The sequence below is a fragment of the Hyaena hyaena genome, unplaced genomic scaffold, assembly GCF_003009895.1.
Source record: "Hyaena hyaena isolate Hyena2069 unplaced genomic scaffold, ASM300989v1 scaffold_36, whole genome shotgun sequence".
Taxonomy (NCBI): Eukaryota; Metazoa; Chordata; class Mammalia; order Carnivora; family Hyaenidae; genus Hyaena; species Hyaena hyaena.
The window spans coordinates 3,319,377-3,335,783 of NW_024080668.1; the positions used below are offsets into that span (position 1 = coordinate 3,319,377).

General features: G+C 42.0%; 2 protein-coding genes across 9 annotated transcripts; one reads left to right on the top strand and one right to left on the bottom strand.

Moving 5' to 3' along the window:
• Nucleotides 1-1,783: 1,783 nt before the first annotated feature.
• Nucleotides 1,784-6,101, bottom strand: FDXACB1 (ferredoxin-fold anticodon binding domain containing 1). Its single transcript, XM_039229125.1, has 5 exons — nucleotides 5,900-6,101; nucleotides 5,544-5,700; nucleotides 4,191-4,394; nucleotides 3,783-3,941; nucleotides 1,784-3,190 (listed from the first exon to the last, which is right to left on the bottom strand). Exons 1-5 carry the CDS (start codon nucleotides 6,069-6,071, stop codon nucleotides 2,008-2,010), a joined length of 1,875 nt encoding a protein of 624 aa, XP_039085056.1. The 5' UTR covers nucleotides 6,072-6,101; the 3' UTR covers nucleotides 1,784-2,007.
• Nucleotides 6,102-6,486: 385 nt separating this feature from the next.
• Nucleotides 6,487-11,651, top strand: CUNH11orf1 (chromosome unknown C11orf1 homolog). 8 transcript variants are annotated; one of them, XM_039229132.1, is made up of 6 exons: nucleotides 7,434-7,729; nucleotides 8,775-9,005; nucleotides 9,513-9,579; nucleotides 9,831-10,009; nucleotides 10,672-10,711; nucleotides 11,331-11,651. In XM_039229132.1, exons 1-4 carry the CDS (start codon nucleotides 7,637-7,639, stop codon nucleotides 10,004-10,006), a joined length of 567 nt encoding a protein of 188 aa, XP_039085063.1. In that variant the 5' UTR covers nucleotides 7,434-7,636; the 3' UTR covers nucleotides 10,007-10,009; nucleotides 10,672-10,711; nucleotides 11,331-11,651. The 8 variants fall into 8 exon arrangements, 6 of the variants coding, with proteins under 6 accessions (XP_039085067.1, XP_039085063.1, XP_039085064.1 ...); XM_039229133.1 differs by having other exon boundaries at nucleotides 11,339-11,651; XM_039229135.1 differs by having other exon boundaries at nucleotides 11,438-11,651.
• The last annotated feature ends 4,756 nt before the right edge of the window (nucleotides 11,652-16,407 follow it).

Sequence of the window (16,407 nt, forward strand, 5' to 3'; positions counted from 1 at the left end):
ACTAGCCTGAAAAGTGCCCTAGATGCTTCCTTATATGTACTTCTGCCTGAAGTGCAATTCCTCTATGGGGAAATAGGTTCTACTTATACAAACGGGTTAGAAAAAAGCTTAGGGTGGGAAGCCGCCACCACGGGTTGAAAGTGCCGGAAGTTAGAGAGATAGTGTAATGGGATCATGAGAAACGTGTTATATCACTTGCAGGAAATTACTTTCCATCTGACACCAATATACTATTATACTTTGATCACAAACTCCCATTGCTCACCCCCCCCAGACCCTTTGCTTCTTACATACACAAGTTAATAATTACTATCTCATTGTTTTCTTCATGTTTACCACATGTGTAAGACCTTGAGTGCTCAATAAATATGGAGACGAAACCCATTTGGGGCACTTGTCTCCTCCCAGATATTAGCATCTCTTGTGTTCAGTTCTGTGTCTGATCTCTTGCTGGACAAGAGAGAACTCCAGACTTAGTCTGCAGCAGTCCTTGCCTAACAATCCTCCCATCACATCCCTACTCTTGTTTTAAAATCCAGCTCAAACGCTACCTTGAGCATAAAAACAAGTTATATCTCACATTATCTGCCCTCTATTCGCTTGTAGTGTATGTAGAAGGCTAAGCAATAAATATATCTATAAGAGATCTCTTGGTTCTTTACCCCATTCCCCCAACTGTTATGCCAGTTTTCCCATCCCCATTAATGATACTTCTATTCTTCCAGGTCAAAAAAGCACGGAGTCAGTCCTGCTTGATTCCTCTGTTTCTTCAACCCCACACCCTTCACCCATGCACATATAGTTAGTTCACCAGCAAATCCTTTTAAATATTACCCAACCCAACAGCTTCTTACCATCCTGGTCCAGGTCACCATTTTCTTTTGTTTGTGTTACCGTAATAACCTCCTATTGTGTTTCTTGGCTTCCATTCTTTACTTCCCACGTTTTTCTCCAAATACAAGAACAAATAAGACAGTTATTTCCTTCTGAGTTTGCAATATAATTCCAATCTGTGGAGCCTAACTACTCATTAACAGGAACATCCATTACTTAATATTAGAGTACTTCATTCTGTAGAGTCCTGGGCTGAGCCAGTCTCCCAGTGTCTCTTAGAGATGCTTATAACAGAAGCCTCCAAAATCTAGGAGGGCTAAGTTTACAGATGAGAGGTTACTACTGAAGACGACTAGGTGGGAGAAATAACAACGGCAGAAGGAACGTGGGCTTTAGAGTCAGACCCAAGTGTGAACTCTAAATCTGACATTAACTAGTTCAATGACTCCCACAGGAGTCAACCATGTAGTAAATATTATAATAATACCAATACTAATTATGGAGACTTTCAACTTACCCAAGCTAATAAATGTTGGTCTGACTCCAAAAACCACTCTTGTAAATTGATGTAATGACATAATACAATAGGGTTAAAGAAAGAGGAATTAGCAGTATGGAAAATATAAGACACTCAAATTCTATTGCATCTTCACAATAGAGCATATAAAATGCAAGACAGTTTTGTTGTATTTGTTTTCCTAGTCATTACTCAGGATCAAAATACTGTACAACTCCAAAGGTCACTGATCACATTATAGTCTTTTAAGTGACAGAGCCACAAGTTTCTTTTTTACTTTTTAATATTTTTTATTTATTTTTATTTTAGAGAGAGTGCACAAGCAGGGGAGAGAGACAGGAGGAGAGAGAGACTCTGAAGCAGGATCCAGGCTCGGCGCAGAGCCTGACACGGGGCTCGATCTCATGACCCTGGGATCATGACCTGAGCCAAAATCAAGAGTTGGATGCTCAACACTCAACTGACTGAGTCACCCAGGCACCCTGAGCCACAGTTCTCTACACTCAACCAACACTGGCCAAAGTCACAAGGTTAAAGATTTTATAAAAATCAAAGTCCAAAAAGGACTACCAGTTATAACTTGGCCTTTTTCATTGGCATCCGCACCCACACCCACACACCCACGGGGATCACTCCAGAGAAATAAATTTACTAAACTACCGAGGTATTACGTGTAGCCTTTGCTGAATCTCTTTCCTAAGCTGGGACTGCATTGATGCCACCTGTTGCTGGGTGAGGGCTTTGTCACACGTCTGGTAAGTCAATCTATAGCAGAGACTGACCTGTTGAGTCTTTGGATGCTGAAAACGACTGAGGAACTCTATGGATATGACAGTGTCCTGAGACACTGCTCGGGCCACCGTGTGAAATTCTAGTTCATCAAATCCTTTCTTCTCATCTAACCAAAAACTAATATCATGAACATAGCATGGAGGATACAAGGAATAGCTTTTAAAGGGTTCTATGTTCCCAGAGACAAAATTCTTCAGGAAACGGTGATCAAAGGTCCACAGCATCCTCCAGTCAGAGATACCCCAGACAAGCATGGCTAGTAGGTCCAAGTTCATGGACACAAACATAAAACACTGGTCTTTGTGCATAATGCCTGTAGTGGATATGGTGACAGACCCAACAATCAGATCCTTGGCACAATCTGAGCCAAAATTATGAGGCTTCACATTAATAATATACTGGTTGCCATGTGGTTGAAAGACAAATTCCACTGAACTGCTCAGCTTAGAGCCTTCCGGCAATGTCTGGGTCAGAAGGCTATCAAGAAAACCCTTCAGGTGATCCAGTAGTGACTGAAGACAACCATCCTTCAGATTTTTATTAAACCCAATGATAAATAAAGTCTCATGAAATGCCGGCATTGTGAACGGCAAGATGTGGCACTTCCGAAAGACAGGTCCACTGAGGATGTGCAGGCAACCTGGGATAAAGTCTGGTGCTTGGACGACAGCCTGAACATGAACTAGGAGAGAAGGCCTAAGGCAGACCCTGGTTTGGCCATAGCTTTCTTCATGAGCTTCTTCCTTACTGTCTCTTCCGGGATCCTTGAGAAGGTTAAGTTCTGAAAATAACACTAGAAAGTCCTCCATGTCTTGTCTTGTCCCATCAGTCAGGGACTCAGAATTTGAGTTATCTTCATGGAGACTAATCCAAAAGGCAGCTGACAGAATGTCACAGTTCCAGGAAGTGAGAACACTAGTGCTTCGCTCCGGCAGCAGAGGGAAGGAACACTTCAGCCTTTTTAGAGGGAAAACTTTGCCCAGTTCAGCAATGAGTTTCTCATTAATGGTTTTGACAGGATGACATGAAGGTGCTTCTAGGAAACCTCTGTTTAAGCACACATAAAAACAACTTTTTAAACTTCAAATAATAAATAGTTAGAATGGATAAAGAATTAAAAGCACAAATAGCCATACAGAAAAGAATTATCTTTAAGGTAAGCTTGAAAGCAAAAAAAAAAAAAAACCCATCTACCGGGGCGCCTGGCTGGCTTAGTCGGTTACGCGTCCAACTTTCGCTTAGGTCATGATCTCGCGGTTCGTGGGTTCGAGCCCCGTGTCGGGCTCTGTGCTGACTGCCAGCTCAGAGCCTGGAGCCTATTTCAGAATCTGTGTCTCCCTCTCTCTCTGACCCTCCCCTGCTCACGCTGTCTCTCTCTCTCCCCTAGAAATAAATTTAAAAAAAAAAAAAAAAACCCATCTACCATAAATAGAGGTATCATGTGTTTCAGAACTCTGACAGCCACGATCCCTATACCAGAAAATATGACAAATTTTAATTCTAAAAAGGCTTGTGTAGGGCCAGACTGACAAGAATTCACAGCACAACATCATTAACAAGTTATATAGCATCCATTCAACGTACAGTTGCCATCAAGCAACCAGAGATAGAAGTAACTTCTGGTAAAACAGCAGGTTACCTGTTCAACTTTCCTACAAGTGCTTCTGGTTCTGGAAAGGAAAACCACCGGTCACCCAGTTTGGTCCTGAAGATTCTGGGTTGTGAACCTTCAAAGGGTAAGCTCCGAGTGAAGATGTGGTTCAAAGCACCTTCTACATGAAAGGACTTATCTTGACTCCTGGAAAAAATAGTCACCAAGTATGGAGTCAGTGAGTCTTTTCTTTTCTTTTTATTTCCTTTTTTTCTTTCTTTTCTTTTGTTTCTTCTTTTCCCTCCTTTCTTATTTACTTATTTATTTACTGTCATTTTTAAAACAAGTATTTCTAGAGACCAAAGCAGGAAATTGGTAGGGGAAAGTTTGCCTATGAGACTTTTTTCATTATTAGTAAGAGAGATGAAAAAGGCTCAGACCTCTGTAACTACTTACCTATATCCAGTGCACTTGTACCCTGGCACAGCCTCACAGCTGAAGGGATGCACGTCACTTAAAATGAATCCCCCCAGAGCTGCCATGGCAACCACTTGCCAACTGTTGTGCCATTCTCTCATCGGCTTATCAGCAGGAGTCCCACCTTGTCCTCTGCACAATGCCACATGGACTTCTCCTTCCTCTGCGAGAACATCTTTACAGCTAACAGGGAAGAGGACACCAGCAATTTATCAGAAACAAGTTGAAATTACCATAGGAAGTTGGCTGTAAATACACGGCTTGGCTGTAAAATAATTAAATCATATCTATTTACAAAGGTCCACAGACTTCAAATCTGCATAGGAAGCAGCTGGAAGTAAGAATGTAAATTCAATATTCAACCCATAATTGATACTCATGGCTGACCAGGGTATTATCTGGCTTTGTATCTGCATTGTTCATTATAGAACAGGTCATAGAAAGGTCAATGTCTGCAAAGTTCCTATACAGATTCATTTCCCAGCTTTTTTTTTTTTTTTTTAATTTTTTTTTTTAATGTTTTGTTTATTTCTAGGAGAGAGAGAGAGACAGCGTGAGCAGGGGAGGGTCAGAGAGAGAGGGAGTCACAGACTGAAACTGGCTCCAAGCTCCGAACTGGCAGTCAGCACAGAGCCCGACGCGGGGCTCGAACCCACAAACCTTGAGATCATGACCCAAGCGAAAGTCGGACGCTCAACCGACCAAGCCACCCAGGCGCCCCTCATTTCCCAGCTTTGAGAGTTGTTCTTTTAAGTTCACTCCCCTTCCCGCCTATTAAAATTCTGTTCTTCAAATACTAACTTAAAATCCTGGCTCTGTGAAAAGTTTCTTGACAACTACGACCCCCAGAGACCTCCAACAGTATCACATGTTTTGGTAGAATAGTGTAAAGCACAGTTTTTAGTTCACAATGATTTGAGGTAGCTACCATTAATCTCCTCAGTTTAGGGATGAAGAAGCAAAAGTATGTAAGCTTACTCCAAATCACACAATTATTAAGTGGTGGGTGGGGATTTGAATCCAGACAGTTTGGCTCCTACACCCCATGCTTTTAGCCATATGTTATACTGGCTACCGTTACGCATCATCCAAAATAGATGATCCTCCCTTTACACGCCCAACTACTATTTGTACTTTTATGTAACTTTTAGGGTTGTATGCCTGCCTTTCCAACTAGATCGTGGATTCTTATGGAGCTTTATTTTCTCTCTAAACCTATCATAGTGACTTACACACGTATGCCTTATTTCCCAAACTAAAATGTTTTCAGTGCAGTTAACTATGTAATGTACACCTTCAACATTTTACTTGTGAGTGTTCTCATTTCCTCACCTCAGGAAAAACTTGGCAAGCAGTTCCCTGTTCTTAGCTACTCCAGCTTTGCGTCCACAGTGCGGAAAATTAAAATAAATCCGATCAAACTCCCTGTGGTGCAGTTCAAGGGCATCTGCCAGCTGGGTGCAGTCCACACCAAAACGTACCTCAGTACCTGGCACGAAATATAGACAGGAAGCTGTCTCAAGACCCGAACCCCTCCCTGACTTGAACCGTGCAAGACAACCCAGGTTGAAACCCACCAGCGGCTTTCAGGGAACCAGACTCTCAAATGCAATTAAACGCCCCGCCCATTCCACTTCCGGCCGCGCCGGCATGGGGGCGGGGCTTCTCGGAGAGCGGGGCTTCGCTACCTCGCTCGCGCAGGCGCCGCAGATTCTCCCAGGCCACCGGATCTCCGGCCAGTTCGGTCGGGCGCTGGAGGCAGGTGGCGGTTACACTGGCGCTCTCATCCAGGGTCTCGCTCAGGGCCGCGGCGAAGGAGAAATTCCCTTCCCCAACCAACAGGAGGCGCCGAGGGGCCATGGCCTCGACTCGCTCCCCTCTCGCGGCCTCCGAGGCACCGCTTTCTTACGTCACTTCCTCAGTGGAGGGCGGGGAGGCGGGGCGCCCTCTGGCGGGCCTCCTCTTTGTGCGTCGCTGATTGATGATGCGCGGACAGCGTCCAGCAGTTTTGACAAACTGGTGCAGCGACTCGGAGGGAGGGGGATGAAATAGCTAGGAGTACAAAAGTGAGACACGGACCATTCTGTCCCTTCTCTCCCCCACACCCTTAGGAGCGTCGAAATAAATGCCTTTTAGCCCGAGGCTGCCTTGAGCGACTTCGTCACACCAGCATGAGGTCACAAGCAATCACTAGCGAGCGCAGAGGGGCAGGCCCAGGGGCGAAGCGAGTTCTGAGTGAGAGAAGCGGGGCGGGGCTGACGTCGGGAGGGTGGGCTGTGCTCTGCAGGTGACCATCGCAGACGGTTGTCACACAGCCTTCCCCTCGTCCGAAATGACTGCGGCCCCTTGTCTCTGCTGCTCGGGATTTCTCCAGGTGCTTCCATCTGCTACCTTATATTCATTCAGGAAATCCTGAGTGGCTGTTACGTGCCAGGCCTTGATGGCGGCTAAATACGTAGATGAGTAAGATGTGGCCTATGATTTCACGGAGCTTGTAGTCTGGTGGGGACCGCACAGCAAAAGCAATCCTGGTACCGTGGGATGCGGTGCTATGAGTGGGGTCACAGGATTTATAACCTTACTGAGTTCTGGGATGACATGGAAAAATTCCCTAAAATGAAGTGAATTTGCGTTGAAAACGAAGGGGGAAGTACACCTGACCTGGGTAAAGAGAAGAGGCAGAAGGAACAATATATGCAAAAGCACAATAGAGAAACACAATAGCTGAGTATGGCCGAAATGTACTTGGAGGGGGAGTGGGTAGCAGGTGAGACTGAAGAGCGAAGCAGGGGCCAGGTCATAGAGAACATCGAAAGCCATTTTAACAGCCTGAATCTTACTCTGAAAATAGTGGCCAGCCACTGAAAGATTTTAAATAGGAAGATGACACAATTAGATTTTCATTTTCACGTATTCTTCTTTCCTATGGAGCAAGAATTGGGAAAGACCAAGGCTGATGGCAAGGACATCAGGCAACTATAGCAAGAATGGTGACGAGAATTGATAGTCATCTAAACTGGAACTTGGCAGTGGGGACGGAAGTAGACTGATTCAGAGATCAATAAGAATTAGAGACCGGATGTAAGGGGTTGAAAGAAGAATCAGAGCCAAAGATAAGCCTCTGGTTTAGCGCCTGGACAACTGAGTAGATGACGATGTCTCTCCTTATGGCCCCAAGAATAATGTCACCCTTATGCTATTTGTTGACATCAGTGCATGCATGTGTCTTCACAAAGGCATATAGTGTGAGGGCAGTTACCTTCAAAGCCGCAGTCGGCTTTGCCCCTACCTGTGGAAAGGTGACTCGGTGGGCTGTAACTCCCAAATCATGGCCTCCTGGCCATGGTGATCTGGGTGACCTACATTCTTTCGTTGCTTGGAGAACGGGAAATGCCAGGTTTAGTGATATCTCTTCTTTAAAAAAAATGGAAGAGCTGAGTAAGATTGTTCATCACTGTCCTATAGAATCTTCAAACAACACAAGCTACTTACCATCAAAATGCTCTTCTTCAGAGAAGGTACTGTCTTGCCCCCAAGCCAAGGGACCACAGTCACCTTTTGGCCCAAAATAAATATGGCTAGATTTTTGCTTCCTTACCAAGAAAAAAAAAAAAAAAAACAAAAAAAACGAAATTCAGACATTGCTCATCTGATATGTGCAGAGCACTATTGATTGGGAGGACAGGTGGAGGAAGAAGGTGTGATAATAAGATACAGGTGTCGTCCTCAAGGGATGTATGCATTTTAGCATAGGATATTCAACACAGACTTCAACACATATTTGCAGAACTCTAAAATATGGTAGAAAGTTAAAGGTATGAGGATACCATTGTGTGTGACACAAAGGAGAGAGAAGTTAACTTGAGGGAAGACATTATGGAAGAAGTGGCATTTGACCTAAGTCCAGAAAGAAGGGAGCTATCACTTATTGAACATTTGCTGTGTTATCTAGTTATCCAACTCTCACTTCTCCCTGTTCTCTTTGACTATAGCACTATTCTCTATCCTTATACTCTTACATCTCAAAATTTCCTGAAAATTTACCTTGTTTTCCATATAGTCTTGGGATACTGAAGGTTTTCCTATCTTTTTTGAGGGTGGCACTCAATGTACATGGCCCTCTGCTACTTTTGATTGAGAGGGTAGGTCAAAGGATGCATGCCCCAGAAAGAAAAGAAACAGAGCCACAGTTAAACTGGGAGGAGAACACAGATCCTTAGTAAGGTGTGCTTACGTTACGCTTGGCCAAAGGTGAGAAAGGAATGAATGCCTTTTTTTAAAAATATTTTTTATTTATTTCTAGGAGAGAGAGAGAGAGAGAGACAGCGTGAGCAGGGGAGGGTCAGAGAGAGAGGGAGATTACAGACTCTGAAATTGGCTCCAGGCTCTGAGCTGGCAGTCAGCTCAGAGCCCGACGCGGGGCTCGAACCCACAAAACGCGAGATTATGACCTAAGCGAAAGTCGGACGCTTAACCGACTAAGCCACCCAGGCGCCCCGGGATGAATGCCTTTTCTGTTCCCTAGTTTATGCAACGATCTTTTCTGTTTTTGCCTTTTCCCAGAGACAAGCCCTTGCCTATTTCTTTGCAAACCCACACTATGGCAGCATCATTAATGCAGACGGCCATGCAGAAGTGTGGACAGATTGGAATAGTGTGTCCAAGTTTTTCCAGTATGGATGGAGATGTACCACTAATGAGAATGCCTATTCAAACCGTACCCTGATGGGCAACTGGAACCAGGAAAAATTTGACCTGAGGAATATCGTGCAACCCAAACCTTTGCCTTCCCAGGTAATCTGACCTTCCCTTCTGTTTCCTTCTGTTACCAAAAGAAATACTAGGGCCCTTTTAGAGGTAGGAATCTGATAACTTCCATGCTGAGATCTCTCAGGCTTCTCTGTTCATTGAGGTGGTTGGGAGCGGACAGGCAGTCTTTAGCTAGAACTCCTGTCCTCTTTTACTACGAAGTAGAATATTAAAGTAATAAAAGGACAAGTACTCTTTTTCTCTTACTTCTCTTTGGCCTTTATTCATCAACATAAATATGTGTCTTCTGACTTAGGCTGTCTACCTTCATTTGTCATTCATCTGCATCATGCCCTTAAATCTTTCCTAAACAAACAAATACACAAACACACAAAAGCCATGAAAGTTAGTAGAATATAAACTGACAACACATAGACCTCTAGTCAATCTAAAATATGATAGAGCCTATTAGAATTCATGTCATTGTGTCCTTTATTTCCCAGTATTAGGTGTAGACTCCTGTATTTTTAATTGATTACTTTTTCTTTCCAGTTTGGACACTACCTTGAAACAACCTATGATACAAGCTATAACAAAAAAATGCCACTTTCAACACATAGTAGGTGGACTGTTCTTTACAATCCTTATATTCACAGGACCTAACTCAGTGCCTAGAACATAGAAGGAACTCCGATGAAAGTAAACTGAGTGAATAAGTGAATGACTGAATGAATGATTTCCCTCTTTTCTCAGTTCTGACAGGACTCCCTACACTTATTTCTCTCAGAAATAAGAGTGAAGCCGATTACTAAGACTCCTCGTTGTTGACTGATTGTGCTTGTCCTTCCTTCTCTTTTCTTTTCCCCTCAGGATTTAAGCGAGAGCCTCACTCCTTCCCAGGACATCAACCTGAGCTGGACCCTCCTAGATACAAATGCACAGAAAAGTCAACTTATATGACAAGTTACTCAGACCCTCAAATTGGGCATCACTCTGCACGTGTGTGGAATCCTAATAACTGCCCATTTCAGGGGCCAGGATTCTAAGGAGTAAGAAGCTTCATTTTTCCAGAATAGACCATAGGAGGGAGCACATTCAAAGCGCAACTAAGAATCTAGCTGATGCCAGCACAGTTTCACATTCTGAATAAAGAAAGCACAGAAAATATCCCCTATTCCCTACCCCCTTTTTCGTTTCTTCTAATCGAGATTTAAATGTCAAATTTAAGTTCATTATATCTGCTGTTAGTTCTACATCACAAGATTGTAGTAGGAGAGGATTCAAAAGAATTCTTTCAAATCTGCAACCCACTTTGCTCTGCCCTGCCTTCCATTCATGGCAGAACTGAAAATCCAGCAGAACGTAGGTTATGTCTGCCTAGATGCTTCCTGGATGTGAGCCTGGCAATCACAGTCAGTGTAACTTTATCGTGACCTTAGTGAACATCCCCTCTTAAAGACTAGAAAAAGAAAAGTAACTTTTTTTTTATTAGTGAATTTAAAAGAAACAAAATTAGAACAGTATGATGAGCTCCCATATACCATCACCCAGCTTCCACAATTTCTGACCAATCATAACTATTCCTGGCTACTGTTTCTATTTTTTTAATTAATTTTGGAGCAGCTCTCAGAAATTATATCATGTTGTCTATCAAGATTTCAGTATATATCTCAAAAAGATAAGGACTGTTGATTTTTTTATTCCCTCACAGAGACCATCACAGAAACCTCCTCATCAAACAAAGCTGACAGGTGTGTAAAGCAGTGGTTCTCAACCAGGAGCAATTTTGTCCTTCAGGAGACAGTTGGCAAATGTCTAGAGACATTTTTGATTGTTACAAAGCTGGTGTGTGTACTACATCCAGTGGGCAAATGCCAGGGGTGCTACTAAACATCCTACAACGCACAGAGGAGCCCCCACCTCAAAGGATTATCCGGCCCCAAATATCGCCAATGCCATATTGAGAAAGTCTATTGTAAACTGAGAGCTCGTTGTTGCTTTGATTTGCATTGCACTACCAATGATTTTCAGCATTTCTTTGCACGCACGTGCCTTATTGGTTCCCACTTCTGTAAATTTCCTATGTACAGTCTTTGTCCACTTTTTGTTTTTATTGGAGGAGCTGTCCGTTTCTTGGTTTGCAGGGGTCCTTTGTATATTCCTGCTACTAATGCCATTGATCTCATAATTTTTAGAGATTACATACATTTCCCTTTCTGTCAGCTTCTGTGGAGGACTACAGGTGGCCACAAATTCCTTGACACTCCTCTCATCAAAATGTGGTAGTCTAGGCCCCTTCCTTTTAAATATAAACAGACTCTGCGATTGTTTTGACCCAAACAAACGCACGGCAGAAGTAACACCATGCAGCTTTCTAGGCCCAGGCCTTAAGAAACTGGCAGCTTGCACTTCCTGTCTTGTGGAATACTCCTTCCTGGAGCCCTGAAGTCCAATCACCTGATGGAAACATCCTACAGAGAGGCCCTGAGACTACAAAGAGAGGGAAAGGGGCCCAGCTGAGTCCAGCCTTCTAACCGTCTTTACCAAAGCATCAGGAAGGAGGGCTAAGCCATCTTAAAGCCTGAATACCACCAACTGACCCCAGTCAAGGTCATGAGGAGCTCAAGAATTGCCCAGCTGAGCCCTGTGCTGTAAATAGTAAGGTCTAATAAATTATTGTTAAGCTACTAAGTTTTGGGATAGTTTGATATACAGGAATAGATCACCAGAACAATATTCTATAAATTAAGATTGTAATCTCTAAACTGGCAGAACTTTCTCAGTGGTTCTAATAGTTTGCCTATTGATTCTGTTGAGGTTGTTTTGGCAGATGATTATATCATTTGCAAATATTGGCCAATATGCCCATTCTCCTGAATTTTATTTTTTTCATTTAAATATTTTCAGATTTATCTTGTCCAGATTGTTATTTACCTTTTCTGCTTAACAAACAAACAAACAAACAAACAAAAAACAAAAAAAACCTACCATCGCTTTGTTTTAGCAACAAACAGATTGCATCACATATGAACTTCATGTTCTATCCTGTTAGGAAGTATGTCTCTCATTTACTCTTTGACCTACCACTTTCCTGAAATTGTATTTATAGCAGTGAAAGTTTTGCTAAATACAATGGATGCCTCAGCTGAAATATTACTTGACTTTTATGTTCTCTATCTGATAATCTGCCTGACTACTCACTTCTTTCTTCCCTTGGTGTCTATGATATCGTGCTACATACTTTTTCTCTCATCTTTCTGAGATACCTCTGTCTCTTTTATAAGTTCATCTTTCTCTGCCAATCCCTTACGTTTGCCTTTCCAATGATTCTGTTGTTGACCTTCCCCCAACTCCTTTTGGCTAACTCTAGATGATACTATCAACTCCCAGACCTTCAGTTCTCACCTATGTGCTTCCTTATTCTAAATCTCTGCTTCTATGAAAGATGTGTCTCCAGAGCGCTGGATGTACATATCCAACTACTTATTGAATGTCTCCATTTGAATTCCCAAAGGCCCACAAACTCACTATACCTACAGCCATACTCATAACCTTCTGTCTCAATTTTTTTCCCTCCTAATGTATTCCATACCTAGGTGAATTCAATAGCCCTCTTATATGTATCTTAACCACTCTTTCGTAGTTTTAATATTATATATGATAAGTTTATCCAATTGTCAAAAACAGAAGCCAAGGAGTTATTTTGGCTTCTCCTTTCTTATCCCCATTCAAACAGAGAGCCTTGTCGACTCTACCTCCATGTTATGTCTTGATTACGCCCCCCTTTTTTACATCTTATTGCCTTTTCCATGCTCCATTTTCCCCTTATTTCTCACCCAGTCTGCTACGAGACCCTTTTGTTTGATATCTCTATTTTCCATTTCAGTCTCCACATATCAGTCTCTATACTGTTCCCAGAGTGACTCTAAAAAGAGAAAGCTGATCATGACACTCACTTGATTAAAACCCTTTATTGGCTTCTATTTCCCTCAAAATAAATTCCAAAGTCCTTAGCAGAATCCTTCTCTAACTCCCTTGACTCGTCTCTTACATGCCCCGCCCCCATACGTCTGATGCCCTAACCAAACCTAAATACATGGGCACTTCATGCTGTTTGCTCTTCCTAGATGCATTCCCTTTCTTCTTCACCTTGCTAAGTCATATAGACCAATGATACTATCAACTTGCTAAGTCTTATAAACCGATAAGAATTCGGTTAGACACCCACTTGGGTGGCTATAACCAAAAAGATAGATAATAGTAAGTGTCAGTAAGAATATGGAGAAATCAGAACCCTCATATACTGCTGGTGGGAATGTGAAATGGTGCAGCTGCTTTGGAAAACAGTCAGGTGGTACCTCAAAAGGTTAAACATAGGGGCGCCTGGCTGGCTCACGTTGGTGTAGCAATCAACTCTTGTTCTCAGGGTCGTGAGTTTGAGTCCCAAGCTGGGTGTAGAGACTACTTTAAAAAAATAAAAAATTGGGGCGCCTGGGTGGCTTAGTCGGTTAAGCGTCCGACTTTCACTTAGGTCATGATCTCGCGGTTCGTGGGTTCGAGCCCCGCGTCGGGCTCTGTGCTGACTGCCAGCTCAGAGCCTGGAGCCTGTTTCAGAATATGAATCACACTCTCTCTGACCCTCCCCTGCTCACGCTGTCTCTCTCTCTCTCTCTTAGAAATAAATAAAAATATAAAAAAAAAAATAAATAAAAAGAAAAATAAAATAAAAAATAAATAAACATGTACCCTGTAGTGAATTGTAGTGACATATCACAGGAAATGTGGATCTAATGGTTTTTTAAAAGGAAGGTTTGGGGGTCATATGTGGCTCCGTTGGTTGAGCAGCCAACTCTTGGTTTCAGCTGAGCTCATGATCTCCATTGTGAGAGCGAGTCAGGCCCAGAATCAGACTCTGTGCTGACAGCATGGAGCCTGCTGGAGATTCTCTCTGTCCCTCTCTCTCTGACCCTCCTCTGCTCATGCACACACACGCAGGTGGGATCTTCCCCACCCCCCCAAATAAATAAATAAACTTTTAAAAAAGGGTAAACATAGAATTATCATATAATCCAGCAATTCCACTTCAAGGTATATACTCAAGAGAAATGAAAACATGTTTCACATGAAAAACAGTAATGTTCATAGCAGCATTATCAATAATAGCCAAAAAGTGGAAGTAACCCCAATGTCCATCAACTGATGAATGAATAAACAAACTATGATATCCATGCAATGAAATATTTTTTAGCATTAAAAAGGAGTGAAGTACTGATACATGTAACAACATGGAAGAAAATTGAAAACATTACACTAAGGGAAAGAAGCTAGTCACAAATGAATACATGTTGTGTGATTCCACAACATGAAATGTCCCAAACAGACCAATCTATAGAGACAACAAGTAGATTGGTGGTTGCCTAGGGCTGAGGAGTGGGCATTGGAGGGGGATGGCTAATGGGTACAAGGTATCTTGTTGGCTAATGAAATGACCCTAAAGCTGATTATGGTGATGGATGCCCAACTGTGTGAATATATTAAAAACTATTAAAGTGTACACTTTGAATGCATTAATAGTGTAGAATGGTAGCTCAGTAAAGCTGTTAAGAAATTTTGATTAGCAGTAACCATCTCCAACATTCCTTCCATGTCCAGGGAAGGTATTTCTTTTAAGGGGCCCCATAACAGACAGTTTAAAGGGACATCATAGAATCTTGAAAAGATGTCTTAGAATTGTCCTTTTATTTGCCCACTTTCCTACTCAATTCCTAATTCCTTTAGAGCAGACATGTCTTATTTTTGTAGTTAGCACATGGTGGGCACTCAAATATTTATTGAATAAATAAGCATTGTAAATTTTCAGAACAAAGATCAGACCCAGTGCATTATTCAAAATAAAACATATAGTATAAAATAGAATTTTTCTAAACAAGAAAATATGTATTACCTCTAAACCATTAGTCAAAAACATCTATCTGGTCTCCTAAGTGTTATATCTTACTGAGATTACATGAACTTATTATACATTATTTCCTAGAATTATTCTATTTAAAAAATGATAGTTTAAAAAAGATAGGGATGCCTGGGTGCTTCAGTCATTGAGTGTCAGACTTCAGCATAGGTCATGACCTCGCAGTTCATGAGTTTGAGCCCTGTGTTGAGCTCTGTGCTGACAGCTTGGAGCCTGGAGCCTGGAGCCTGGTTCGGATTCTGTGTGTGTGTGACACTCTCTGCCCCTTCCCTGCTCATGCTCTGTCTCTCTCTCTCTTTCTCTCTCTCTTTCAAAAATAAACATTAAAATTTTTTAATAAATGAAAGATTAAAAAAAGGTAAAGCACTTAGTATGTCAGCCACATCGTAACTGCTCAATAAATGTTAACCTTAAAAAAAAGAATAAATGCTAGTTAGAATTGCCTCAACAGACTTGTGGCATAATTCAAATATAGGGAATAAAGTAGAATTATGGATGAGCTAGCTTGTAAACCTGGGAAAAAAATCCTTAAATATACTGGACTAGAAAAGTCCTACACTAATGACAATGAACAGCCATAGCAAAAGATGTGATATGGACTATTGTTTACTAGTCTCAGTTGAGTTCAATAAAAATTCACCCAAAAAGTGATCCTGCACATTTTGAAGAAATTTGTCAAAAGCATAAATATCAAGATCTAATACGCAAAGTATGATTTTTTTTTAAGACCAAGTCATTAAGATTATGTCTGCTTGAGTAGTCTGGTAATTTACTAAAATGATTAAAGTTGACTCATGGTTTCCAGAACATTCTCAGATTTTTACACTATTTAATTCAGCCTCTGTTAGCTAAGATTTTTTTGCGTACCGGTAACATAAAACCATTGTCAAAATAGATTAAAGAAAAACAAGGCATAAGACATTCTGAAGTAAGGAAGGTCTGGAGTTGGCCAGTTTAGCAATTCAGTGACCCGTCAAGGACCTGGAGTGCTGCCACGCCCCTGCTTAGCCATCCTCGGCATGTCATGGATGGTCCCTCATGGTTTCAAGATGCCTACAGCAATATGAGTGTCACATCCTCATGCTCCAACACCTCAAAGAAGAGGAAGAAAAATCTCTCCTTACCACCTTTCCTTTCTTCCTTTTTCTTTTTTTTGATACGTCTTTTTAAAAACTCAAAACCTCTTCCAGAAGCACCTCCAGCAAACTTCTCTCCTGTCCCATTAGCCAAAATTAGGTCACAGCCTTTTCAAGACTAATCTTGATAAAGGGAAGGGACTCTCCATGATTGATTTGGACTAATCAAGATTGACCACCTGGGCCACCTCAGTGGCTCAGATCATTAAGCTTCCAACTCGTGATTTTGGCTCAGATCATGATCCCACATCATGAGCGTGGGGCTTCACACTGGTTTGGAGCTTGCTTAGAGTTCTCTCCTGCCCTTCCTCTGCCCCTCCCCCACTCATACTCTCTCTCAAAA